Raw genomic sequence first — 13772 nt, forward strand, 5'->3', positions numbered from 1 at the left:
TTAGCCTTCAGCCATCTTGTTCCTACCTTATTGTCCAACTGTTCTGCCTTGCTACATCGCTCATCTTCAAAAGCCTACTTAAAACCAGCGTCATTGAACATATACTTTGGCCAGCTCTCCAGATTGTATTCCCCAGATCCTCTCCCCTGCTCGGTTAGAGCACTGTGGGATGTTTTGCTACATTAAAGGAACTATACAAGTTTTGATGAAAGGTCAGTGACCCGAATCGTTAACCCTGTTTCTCTTTCCACAGATGCTGCCACAGTATTTCTGGCATTTTCTGTTTTTATTTCAGATTTCCAGCATCCACAGTATTTTGCTTTTGCATGCAAGTTGCACTGGTCAATACTGTTCCAGATGCAGTTTGAATGTACATCAGTTTATGAAACTGAAATTCTGTCCTTACTTTCTGTGTATCAATGTCCTTTCGTATAGTCTCCATATCTTTGTGTATCTTCTCTCGTTGCTTTTCAGCTTCAGTTAGTTGAGTTATGGTATCCTGAAGCTCAGACTCTTTTTGCTTTGAAAACAAAAGAAATACACAGAGATTAAAACAAATCAAGAAAATTCCAGGTAACTACTGCCCCTCTGTAAACAGTTCAGTTTACCTCTTTGTGCTCATCTCTTCTTTCCTTGATGTATCTCTCAATTTCTCTTGCATAAGCATCAATATTTTTGACTTTTTCTCTGATTTCATTTATCTGGAAAGAGAGTTGTAATTGACGAACACAACACCTTTAATTTATAAACTCTACTTCTTCATTCATAAAAAACCTTCCTGGCTTGTGCACTCAATGCTTTATAAAACACAAGTTCATACAAGAAAAATAATATTCCATTATCTGAGGAAGCTCTTCCAAGAACACTCTTTTACTACTGGGCAGGTTACAATAAAAAAACTGGCCATCTGATAGCTAATTCCTTTCTCCCCTCCTAATCCAACTTCTTTCCCTTTGTCAGCCCTTTTTTTCCTTTGCTGCTTTAGATAATATTAGTGTTTATTGATTTTCTAAAAGCTTTTTTTTTGTTCTATTATGGCATTCTACATGCTCTTCTCCTTCAAGACTCAACCCTATAATTTCTCAAAAATTCACAGAACTATAGTATTCATTCCACTCCTCATGCTATCTTCAGGCTTTTAAAATATCAGTTTGTCATCACAATCTCTACTTTCTGGTTTACCTTTTTCTCTTGTTCATTCTTTTCATCCTTAATGGCGTCTTGTGCTGTCACAACCTTTGGTTCTTGAAAACTGAATGATGCAGGGAAAGTAAAAGAAACTACGCCCAATTTGCTAGCAAATTAAAGCTACAGTCTTAGAATTAAGATCCCTTTACAAAATGATTGGGCATTTAACAATAAATGAGAAGAGAAATCTTTCTTTTTAAAGAAAAGAGCCCATTTGTAATCTGCTGACAGAAGGCGCAATTAAAATTGATCAAAGTTTGTCCCTTCCGCCCAGGTGAAATGGCTACCAAGAAGATCTAACCACATATGCTCAAGAACTGATGAGGACCTCACTGCCACAAGGCGTAGCATAGCAAAGAGGCAAATAATATAGATGCATCTAAGTGGTTGTTCGTCCTTTGAGTAGCAAATGACAATGTCCATCATCTGGGGTTTTTGGGAGGGTTCTGTTGGATGCATAGGTGACTGCTAAGGCCAATCTGTGCCTGGATGTTTCTGCTGTAAATAGGGCAGGATACCTCAGACGACTGAGTTTTGTACGAGCTGCTGACTTGGGATTTCCTCTCCTCGTGTTTTCTTTCTGCTTCTGCTATGTGCTTGCTTTCAAAGGAAGCTGTACCCTTTTTTTATTTGTTTGCACTAGGTGCAGTGATCCTGGACAAGCTTCTCCCAGGACTCGGGGCCGCTATCAAAACTCCTAAGCAAAGCCTTCATTGTCCTTGTAGCGCTTCCTTTGACTGCCATGAGAGCGCATAAGATCTTTACCTGATGCATTTAAAAGAAAGCTTGATAAATACAAAGGGAGAAAGGAATAGAAGATTATACTGATTTGGATTAGAAAAGGAGGGTTGGGAGAAGATTCATATGGAGCTTGGACCTGCTGGTTTAACAACCTGTTTCTGTGCTGTAAATTCTACGTAATAAGCCACCAAACTGAGACACACATATTTGAAACCACAGTCCTGGAACTCCAATTTAAAACTTCCTGGTTGAAATTCCAGCAAAGTATGTTTTGCCTGACCTTTTCCTGCATCTCCTTGTAGCTTGTATTTTTCCTCTCCACCAGATCCTGTTTTTCTTGCTGTAGTTTATCTAGCGCTGCAGCTAGTGGAGATAATTGTTCCTTAGATTCCTGCAAGACAGCAAACTCATGTTTAATGGAGATCCATTTCACTCATACTCGACAAATATGTCATGATAAAATTGTACACATGTATTTATTCCAGTTTGATTTTAATGAGACTCACTGCTGTAACGTCACCTACTTCCAATTTTACCTCTTAAAAGCAATTACATGGGATAAGATGCAGCTCTATAGGTACCATAAGCCCTCATGTACCCTGCTCCACAGGCCAGACTTCATGTAAGCCTTCACAGTGAATGATGATAGACCACTTGCAGTAATTGGGGCAGGGGTGTGGTGGGCAGAGAGGGAAAGAGGAGCATTGCAAGCCAAGCTCAACTCTGCCCTCATCCAATATTTGCATGTGCGCACTTTTCACTGGTTGGTGGTGGGGGAGGGGGGGGTAGGGAGGGGGGGGCGGTGGTGGTCGCTTCATGGTGATCAGGACTACAAAACATAAGTTGATTCATTCTCGCTTCCCCGAGCACGATGAAGTCAATTGTCTGACTTACCAACACAAGCAAGGTATCAAACTGGTGATCTTCCTGGCCTGTATCATTAAGCATTAGCCTCGCTGTGCGATAGCAATTTAATCAATTTCTTCAGCTTTCGTGAAGACATTGATTACTCCCCATCAATCTCACCTATGAAGATTCAATCTTAGCTCAATGGCAGCAATCTCTTCTCAGTCAGATGGTCTCACTCCATAAATGTCAGCATATAAACTAGGCACAAGAGTCTCAGATTAGGGGTGCTCCCCTCTGGGGAAGAAGATTGACGATGCTATCAGGGAGCACGAGGAAGATGGGCTGGCTTAAAGCGACAAGCACGAGAGTCTCCAAAGGCAGCCTCTCACAGCCAGAGAAGATACATTATGGGCTGATCTTGGCACAGTATGGGATGTTTGAATTCCCACTGATTTGTAGATGGAGACAGTGTGCCTCTCAGAGTTGTTCCACTGTTAGACAAGTAATAATTCCAATAGGTCCACTTCTACCAATCATTTCTAAGACAATTTTCAAGTGCATGCATGAAAATGCAATGCTTGTTACTACACTCTGGCTCTAAACTTTCATGAATAGAACCCACAAAAGGATGATTATTTCACCTTGCGCATAAAAATTGTGACAGTTAAGACAATGTAGGACAGCATCTGAAAATGAGCCAAGTGACTGTATTGTAAATGAACAGGCAGTGCAGATAGCAGGGTAAATAAATGAAAGGTGTGGAGCTAAAGGTTGTAAGAGTTCTTTTTTTTTTGAAGGATACAAACAGAGCCAAAACCAACATACTCGTATTTCTCTGTGTAGCGACTGAATCTCTGTGGAAAATTCTGCACTCTGCTCCTCCAGCTGCTGACGTCGCTGCATATTGCTGGCGATCTGCAGTCTTTCAGCTCGGACCTCATTGACGACGCTCTTCAGTTGCTGGATCTGCTCCTGCTGCTCTTGAATCATTTTCCGCTTCAGTTCCATTTTACTAGACACTACAATGGAAACCGTGTTATCAGAGCACATCCATGTCAAAAGCCGTGTCTGCAAAGAGCTGCAGATTTCATCAGTTCTTTATTCATATTCAAATAATAGTTTCGCTTTGAAACAAAGGTGCATTCCTGTTTAATGGTCTCACCATCCAGCAAGTCAGAGCAGACACATCTTGTAGAATTGTTAGTAAAGCAGTTCTAGTGTGCTTATACAGCATCATTAACCCAGTAAAACATCCCAAGGTGCTTCACATAAGGAGATACTGACACAGATGACCAAACACTTGGTCAAAGAGTTAAGCTTTTAAGGCGCAACTTAAAGGGTGAGAGAGAAGTAGAGAGGCAGAGAAGTTTATGGAGGGGATTCCAGAACTTAGGGCCCATGCAGCTGAAGGCACAACCACTAATGGTGGAGCGAGGAAGTCAGTGATGTGTTAGAAGGCAGAATTGGAGGAACGCAGAGATCTTGGAGGGTTGGAGATTACAAAGGCCATGGAGGGATTTGAAGACAAGGATGAGAATTTTGAAATTGAGGTGTTGTTGGATTGGGCGTCAATGTACCTTGTGAACACTTCACACTCAAGCTGGAAAAGCCCAGCTGGTCCATGCAATTCCTTAGAAGATGCAAAAAAAAAAAAAAGGGAAAAAGCTCAAGGCCAATTTGGGGGTGGGGGACAACATTCTGGGAAACATCCCTCTGACCCCACTGGTAATTAAACTAGTTCCAGGAAACAACAGTGACTGAGTGTCATTCCCTCAAAACCTCATCTACCTTTTATGTGCTGTGATGTCAGCCTGAGTTAGGAAATCAACCAGCTTCTTTCTAAACCTTATTATTTTAAAAACCTCAATCAAAGCTTGCGTACCCGACACTTTTCTAAAGTAAAAAGTACCAGCTCTCTCAGCCTAGCATGGTAACTAAGGGCCTTCATACCACATACTAGTCTAGAGATCCTCCTCTGAACCTCGTTCAGGACCTCTATAATTACCCACCATGTCAGAGGACCAAAACTGAACGGTGTTCTGAATGAGGCTTAACCATGGCCTTGTAGATAAGGGCAATATAGTAGTTTTTGTTTTATGTTGGATCATCTTCGCAATACATGCTAACATTCTAGTTGCTTTTGCTATAGCTTCGTGGCACTGGTTGTGAACCTTTAGCGATTAATGCACTTTGGTCCACTTCCTGCTCAATGGACCTGAGCTCTGAACCTTGCTTGGTTTACACATGGTTGAGATACAGGCCCATTTTCCCATGGCGCCTAGATCTAATTCTCATCTTTTTTTTTCCCCCTAAGGTCATAACACCCACACAAACCTTTGCATAATTTGCAAACTTGCAGACTGGGCTCCCAATGCCTCGATACAGATCATTAATAAAGATTTCGAAGAACAGGCCTAGCCTGCAGAACACAACCAGCAACTGGTCTCCATGCAGATAAACTGCCATTATAACAATCTTCTGCCTACCAGAATGCAAGCAATTTCTAATCTAATTCAAAAATCAGCCTGCTAGCCCCAGGCATAAGGTCATGGCTGCAAGCCCCAGTCTAGAGATGTTAGTGTATAACCTAGTTTTGACATTTCAGTGGAGTTCCTAAGAGAGGGCTGCACTTTCGGAATTGCAGATCTTTGGATGAGATGAGTAGGAAAGATGGTGACGTAGTGGTAATGTCACCGGACTCGTAATCCAGAGACCAAGGCTTACACTCTGGGGACACCATGGCAACTGGCAGAATTTAAGTTCAATCACTTAATAAATTCAATTAATTAATAAAAATCTGGAATTGAAAGCTAGTCTCCGTAATGGTGACCATGGACGCTTAGGGTAGGAAATCTGCTGTTTTCCTGGTCTGGCCTAGATGTGAATCCAAGCTGACAGCCCTGTGGTTGACTCGTAACTGTCCTCTGAAATGGCCTAGCAGGCCATTCAGATGTACCAAACCACTACTCAAAAGTTGAACAGGAATGAAACCGGACAGAATACCCGGCATCGACCTAGGTACCAGAAATGACAATGACAACCCAGCCCTGTTGAACCGACAAAGTCCTCCTTGTAACATCTGGAGGCTTGTGCCAAAATTGGGACAGCAGTCCCACAGACTAGTCAGGCAATAGCCTGACACTGTCATACTCACAGAAACATACCTTACATGCAATGTCCCAGACACCACCATCACCATTCCTGGGTACGTTCCATCCCACCAGCAAGAGAAAATGACCAGAGGTGGTGGCACAGTGGCATACAGTCGGGTGGGAGTTGCCCTGGGAGTCCTCAACATTGACTCCGGACTCCATGAAGTCTCATGGCATCAGGCCAAACATGGGAAAGGAAACCTCCTGCTGATTACCACCTACCACCACCCTCCCCCCCCCTGAGCTGATGAATCAGTACTCCTCCATGTTGAGCACCACTTGGAAGAAGCACTGAGGGTGGTAAGGGCACAGAATGTACTCTGGGTGGGGGACTGCATCAAGAGTAGCTCGGCAGCACCACTACCGACCAAACGGGGGGATTCTGAAGGACATAACTGCTAGAGTCGGCCTGCAGCGGGTGGTGAGGGAACCAAGAGGGAAAAACCTACTAGACCTTGTCCTCACCAATCTACTTGTTGCAGATGCATCTGTCCATGACAATATTGGTAGGAGTGACCACCACACAATCCTGGTGAAAACAAAGTCCTGCCTTCAGACTGAGGATACCCTCCATCGTGTTGTGTGGCACTACCACCATGCTAAATAGGATAGATTCAGAACAGATCTGGCAGCTCAAAACTGGACATCCATGAGGCACCGTGGACCATCAGCAGCAGAATTGTATTCAACCACAAACTGTAACCTCATGACCCAGCATATCCCCCACTCTACCATTACTATCAAACCAAAGGATCAACACTGATTCAATAAGAGTGCAAGAGGGCATGCCAGGAGCAACACCAGTCATACCTAAAAATGAGGCATCAACCTGGTGAAGCTACAACACAGGACTACTTGCATGCCAAACAGCGGTAGCAGCATGCAATAGACAAAGCTAAGCAATCTCACACCCAATGGATCAGATCTAAATTCTGCCACATCTAGTCGTGAATGGTGAACAATTAAACACCCAACAGGAAGTGTCGTCTACACAAATATCCCCATCCTCAATGATGGGGGAGCCCAGCACATCAGTGCAAAAGAAAAGGCTCAAGCATTTGCGACCATCTTCAGCCAGAAATGCTGAGTTGATGATCCATCTCGGCCTTCTCCTGCGGTCTCCAGCATCACAGATGCCAGTCTTCAGCCAATTCGATTCACTCCACGTGATATGGCTGAAGACACTGGATACTGCAAAGACTATGGGTCCTGACAACATTTTGGCTGTAGTACTGAACACGTGCTGCAGAATTAACTGCGCCCCTAGCCAAGTTGTTCCAGTACAGCTACAACACTGGCATCTATCAGACAATGTTAAAAATTGCCCAGGTATATCCTGTGCGTAAAAAGCAAGACAAATCCAATCTGGCCAATTACTGCCCCATCAGTTTACTCTCAATCATCAGCAAAGTGATGGAAGGTGTCATCGCCAGTGCTATCAATGACCACTTAAACAGCAATAACCTGCTCACTGATGCTCAGTTTGGGTTCTGCCCCGGCTGCTCCTTACAGCCTTAGTCCAAAAACATGGACAAAAGAACAGAACTCAAGAGATGAGGTGAGAGTGATTGCTCTTGACATCAAGGCAGCATTTGACCGAGAGTGGCATTATGGAGCCCTGGTCAAATTGAAGTCAATGGGAATCAGGAGGAAAACTCTCCACTGGTTAGAGTCATACCTAGCACAAACATTGTGGTTGTTGGAGGCCAATCATCTCAGCCCCAAAACATCACTGCAAGAGTTCCTCAGGGTAGCGTCCTAGGCCCAACCATTTTCAGCTGCTTCATCAATGACCTTCCCTCCATCATAAGGTCAGAAGTGGGGATGTTCGCTGATGATTGCACAATGTTCAGCACCATTCGTGACTCCTCAGATACTGAAGCAGCCCATGTCTGTACGCTGCAAGACCTGGACAACATTCAGGCTTGGGCTGATAATTGGCAAGTAACATTCACATCACCCAAGCGCTGGGGAATGGCTATCTCTGACAAGAGAGAATCTAACCAAATGCCCACGACATTCAATGATATTACCGTTGCCGAACCCCCCATTAACACTCTGGGGGTTACCATTGACCAGAAACTGAACTGGATCAGTCACAAAAATATTGTGGCTACAAAAGCAGGTCAGAGGCTGGGAATTCTGTGGTAAGCAACCCACCGCCTGACTCCCCTAGCCCTGTCCACCATCTACAGAGCACAAGTCAGGAATGCAATGGAATACTCTCCACTTGCTTGGATAAGTGCGGCTGCAACAACACTCAAAATTAAATAAATACATTTCTAACCCCCCCCCCCCCCCCCCAATAACAATTACATTACTATTTTCCCTTCTCCCCACAAAACACATCTTTTACATCTGACCTTCCCCCTCCCGCACCCCCACTCCCCCTGCAAACTGCACGAAGTTTAAGGATCAAAATGGCAATGTGTGTGTGGAGCCAGAGGACGTAGGTGAGATTGTAAATGACTACTTTTCATCTGTGTTCACTATGGAGAAGGACGATGTAGGTGTAGAAATCAGGGAGGGGGATTATGATATATTCGAACAAATTAGCATTGAAAGGGAGGAGGCATCAGCGGTTTTAGCGGGCTTAAAATGGATAAATCCCCAGGCCCAGATGAAATGTATCCCAGGCTGTTATGTGAGGCAAGGGAGCATACAGCAGGGGTTCTGACACAAACTTTCAAATCCTCTGTGGCCACAGGAGAGGTACCAGAGGACCGGAGGACAGCGAATGCGGTACCATTATTCAAGAAGGGTAGCAGGGATAGACCAGGTAATTACAAGCTGGTCAATCTAACATCAGTGGTTGGGAAACTGTTGGAAAAAATTCTGAGGGACAGGGATTAATCAAGAATAGTCAGCATGGCTTTGTCAGGGAGAGATCATGTCTAACAAACTTTCTGAGGAGGTGACTAGATGTTTAGTTTAGTTTAGAGATACAGCACTGAAACAGGCCCTTCGGCCCACCGAGTCTGTGCCGACCATCAACCACCCATTTATACTAATCCTACACTAATCCCATATTCCTATCACATCCCCACCTGTCCCTATATATTTCCCTACCACCTACCTATACTAGGGGCAATTTATAATGGCCAATTAACCTATCAACCTGCAAGTCTTTGGCATGTGGGAGGAAACCGGAGCACCCGGAGGAAACCCACGCAGACACAGGGAGAACTTGCAAACTCCGCACAGGCAGTACCCAGAATCGAACCCGGGTCCCTGGAGCTGTGAGGCTGCGGTGCTAACCACTGCGCCACTGTGCCGCCCCACTGTGTAGATGAGAATAAAGCAGTTGATGTAGTCTACATGGACTTCAGATAAGGTCCCACATGGGAGATTGGTCAAGAAAGTAAGAACCCATGGGATCCTGGGCAATTTGGCAAATTGGATCCAAAATTGGCTTAGTGGCAGGAGGCAGAGGGTGATGGTCGAGGGTTGTTTTTGCGATTGGAAGCCTGTGACCAGTGGTGTACCATAGGGATCGGTGCTGGGACCCTTGCTGTTGTAGTGTACATTAATGATTTAGACGTGAATATAGGAGGTATGATCAGTAAGTTCGCAGATGACACGAAAAGTGGTGGTGTAGTAAATAGTGAGGAAGAAAGCCTTCAATTACAGGACGATATAGACGTTTTGGTAAAATGGGAAGAGCAGTGACAAGTGGAATTTAATCCTGAGAAGTAGTCCTGAGTGCAGAGTTGATAGCAGACGATTTCAATGACCCTTACGAAGACTACGGCTGGATTAGAAATGAAAAGTAAAGACTTCAGCATAATTACAATGTCGACAGATTGGTAACATAGAATGTTGATGGTGTACGGAATGCAAAAATTAGAACTTTGGCTATCACCTCATGCTTTTGACTAGTTTGGGCCGAGATTCTAGTTCAGAATAGTTACCCTCCCATCCTGTATATGATGCATTTTGGGAGGACTAACAAGGCAAGGGAATATACAATGGGTGGTCGAACCCTAGGGAGTACAGAGGGTCAGAAGGACCTTGGTGTACTTGTCCACAGATCACTGAAGGGAGCAGCACAGGTAGATAAGGTGGTTAGGAAGGCATACGGGATACTTGCCTTTATTAGCTGAGGCACAGAATATAAGAGCAGGGAGGTTATGATGGAGCTGTATAAAACGCTAGTTCGGCCACAGCTGGAGTACTGTGTATTTAGGGCCTGCTCAGGTCAGGAAAAAGAACACGACCCAAACCAGAGTGGACCCGAGCCGGACCCAGCCCGAGTCCCTCCAATTTTGCCCTGCGCCTGACCTGACCATCCCTTTACTTATCTTCTGACTGGGAACCTCCAGGAAGCTGCAGCACGTGCGTGATGACGTCGTAGAGACGTCACTCGCTCACTGCGCAGACTCAGTTTCACTGCTTGACGTCCTGGACTTCCAGCTCAGATAAGGTTTTTTTACTTTTAATACTTACTGGCAGAGCACTTACCGTGTGTGTCCTGCCCGACCCGAGCCCGAAAGCCGGACCCAGAAGACGGGCCCGACCCGACCCCGACACATGTCGTTGGATCCCGTCAGGTTCGGGTCAGGTAGCAGGCTTTTACTGTGTACAGCTCTGGTCACCACACTATAGGAAGGATGTGATTGCACTGGAGAGGGTGCAGAAGAGATTCACCAGGATGTTGCCTGGGCTGGAGCAGTTTAACTATGAAGAGACTGGATAGGTTAGGGTTGTTTTCCTTAGAGCAGAGAAGGCTGAGGGGGGACCCGACTGAGGTATAAAAAATTATGAGGGGCATAGATAGGGTAGATAGGAAGACATTTTTTCCCTTAGCAGAGGTGTCAATAACCAGGGGGCAGAGATTTAAGGTAAGGGGCAGGAGGTTTAGAGGGGATTTGAGGAAAACCTTTTTCACTCAGAGGGTGGTTGGAATCTGGAACACACTGCCTGAAGGGGTGGTAAAGGCAGGAACCGTCACAACATTTAAGAAGTATTTAGATGAGCACTTGAAATGCCATAGCATACAAGGCTACGGGCCAAGTGCTGGAAAGTGGGATTACAATAGATAGGTGCTTAATGGCCGGCATGGACACGATGGGTCCGTTTCTGTGCTGTATAACACTATGACTCTAAGGTTCACCCCTTCCCACCATCCTCTACACCCATTATGTGTAAAAGACCCCTTTTCCACACCCCCCACCACCGCACCCGCCCTGCACTGACAAACTTATCTTTTCTCCCCTCACCACCAGTGTGGCGCCCCCTTTCCCCAGACGGGGATCTGAAAGCGTGGCAGTGCCGGTCACCCTGCTGAAGATCGCGGTGGGCCCTCAAGAAAGCAGGTAAGTCTATTTAAATTTAATATTTTATTCATTTGAATATGTTATTTGTGGCCCTGTCACCCAGCAACAGGGAGGTGGTCCACCACAGAGCATTGCTGCCACTGGCAGGATTGGGCCAGGGCCTCACAGCGTCGAGGTCCGTCGCGGGCCTCATCTGGAGCCATCTTCAGGTGCCTCCTGACTTAATTATGTGATATCGCTCAAAGAAATTCAGGAATAAAATTCTTTTTATAATTATTGCATATGCGATAGTCTGACTTGGCTTGAAACATGAAGGAAACCAAGATCAGAAAGGGAATTTATGCATGGAGGCAGCAGACATGGCTGTGGTACTAAATAAGCACTTTGCATCCGTCTTTACCAAGGAAGATGATGCTGACAAAGTCATAGTGAAAGAGGAGGCAGTTGAGGTACTGAATGAGCTAAAAATAGATCAAGAGGAGGTATTAGAAAGGCTGGCTGGGCTTCAAAGTTGATAAATCACCAGGAGCAGATACTGAGGGAAGTAAGGGTGCAAATTGCAGAGGCACTGCCCATAATCTTTCAATCCTCCTTAGATACAGGGGTGGCATCAGCGGACTGGAGAATTGCAAATGTTACATCCTTCTTCAAAAAAGGGTGTGAGGATAAGCCCAGCAACTACAGGCCAGTCAGTTTAACTTCAGTGGTGGGAAAATTTTTAGGAACAATAATCCAGGACAAAAACTAACAGTCACATGGACAAATGTGGATTAAGGAAAGCCAGCCTTTGTTAAAGGCAAATCGTGTTCAACTAACTTGATTAAGTTTTTTGATAAGGTAACAGAGAGTGTTGATGAGGGTAATGCGGTTGATGTAGTGTATATCGACTTGCAAAGGCATTTGATAAAGTGCCACCTGACAAGCTTGTCAGCAAAGTTGAAGACCATGGAATAAAATGGACACTGGCTGCATGGATACAAAGTTGACTGATTGACAGAAAATAGAGAGTATTGGTGAACAGTTGTTTGTTGGACTGGAGGAAGGTATACAGTGGGGGTTCCACAGGGGTCGATACAGCGACCACTGCTTTTCTTGATCTATATTAATGATCTAGACCTGGGTGTGCAGGGCACAATTTCAAAATTTGCAGATCACAAAACTTGGAAGTATTGTGAACTGTGAGGAGGGCAGTGATAAACTTCAAGAGGACCGACAGGCTGGTGGCATGGGCGGACATGTGACAGATGAAATTTTTAATGCAAAGAAGTGTGAAGTGATACAGTTTGGCAGGATAATGAGGAGGGGCAATATAAAAGGATACAATTCTAAAAGGGGCACAGAAGCAGAGGGACGTGGTGGTATATGGGCACAAATGGTTGAAGGTAGCAGGGCAGGTGGAGAAAGTGGTTAATAAGGCATACAGGATCCTGGGCTTTTATAAATAGAGGCGTAAGGTACAAAAGCAAGGAAGTTATGATGAACCTTTATAAAACAGTAGCCTTAACTGGAGTATTGTGTCCAATTCTGGGCACCACATTTAGGAAGGATGTGGAACATTGTAGAGGATGCAGAAAGATTCATGAGAATGGTTCCAGGGATGAGGGACTTCAGTTACATAGATAGATTGGAGAAGCTAGGGCTGTTCTCCTGAAAAAAAAGGTTGAGAGAAGATTTGATAGATGTATTTAAAATCATGAGGGGTCTAGACAAAGCAGATAGAGAGAAACTGTTCCCATTGGTGGAAGGGTCAAGGCTCAAAGGACACTGATTTAGGTGAATGGGAAAAAAACCATTGGCAACATGGGGAAAAATTTTTTTTTTACACAGCAAGTGGTTAGGATCTGGAATGCTCTGCTTGAGAGTGTGTTGGAGGCAGATTCAATTGTGTCTTTCAAAAGGGAATTGGATAATTATCTGAAGAGAAATATTTGCAGGGCTACGAGGAAAAGGCAAGAGAGTGGGACTAGCTGAGTTCCTCTTGCAGAGAGCTGGCATGGACAGGAAGGGCCAAATGGCCTCCTTCGGTGCTGTAACCATTCTACGACGATTCTATGATTCCGTGAAACCAAATCCCTATTTACCATTCAAGGACTTAAAAAGACAAAATTGAAGTTTTCAAAAATATTAAAACTTGCTTTCCTTCTTAACAGAATTTCAGTTACCATTGGGGACAGAAGTTGGATTGTACGAACAAAATCTAATGAGCTGTCCACAAACACATTCCACTTCAACCACTGCCCGTGTCTCATTAATTGGCTAGCCCCTCGTACTGTGTGGGCTGAGAAATTCCAATTATTCCCCGTTTAAACAAGAATATCCAACAACCGAAAAAAAAATTTGATTTTTCAAAGTGTTATGAAGGACCAAAGTCTCAGTTTAAAATTAAATAATTTCAGTCCTTATAATGACATTTTCTTCATTATTTCACAAAGCCATGATTAAATACATCTCATTTCTGGAAAGTACTACCACAACACATCATCATAGTCATAAAATCTAGTGCTAGCATTTCCACTGCAGACGAAATCTTCGCAGATCTATAGACGATGAGTTTCATTCAGTTTTC

The 13772-nt window shown here is 44.4% G+C and overlaps 1 protein-coding gene across 2 annotated transcripts in view; it reads right to left on the reverse strand.

Annotated features, from left to right (window-relative positions):
* The window catches only part of rad50 (RAD50 homolog, double strand break repair protein), a 181821-nt gene that overhangs the window by 48138 nt on the left and 119911 nt on the right, over positions 1–13772 (reverse strand). For both annotated transcript variants that reach the window (XM_068043937.1, XM_068043936.1), the window contains exons 17-20: positions 3604–3797; positions 2210–2320; positions 609–701; positions 407–520 (exon numbers count right to left, since the gene is read on the reverse strand). In XM_068043937.1, the coding sequence (XP_067900038.1) occupies positions 407–520; positions 609–701; positions 2210–2320; positions 3604–3797 (512 nt within the window). The remainder of the gene's footprint in view (positions 1–406; positions 521–608; positions 702–2209; positions 2321–3603; positions 3798–13772) is intronic.

The sequence above is a fragment of the Heterodontus francisci genome, chromosome 12 (assembly GCF_036365525.1).
Source record: "Heterodontus francisci isolate sHetFra1 chromosome 12, sHetFra1.hap1, whole genome shotgun sequence".
Lineage (NCBI taxonomy): Eukaryota > Metazoa > Chordata > Chondrichthyes > Heterodontiformes > Heterodontidae > Heterodontus > Heterodontus francisci.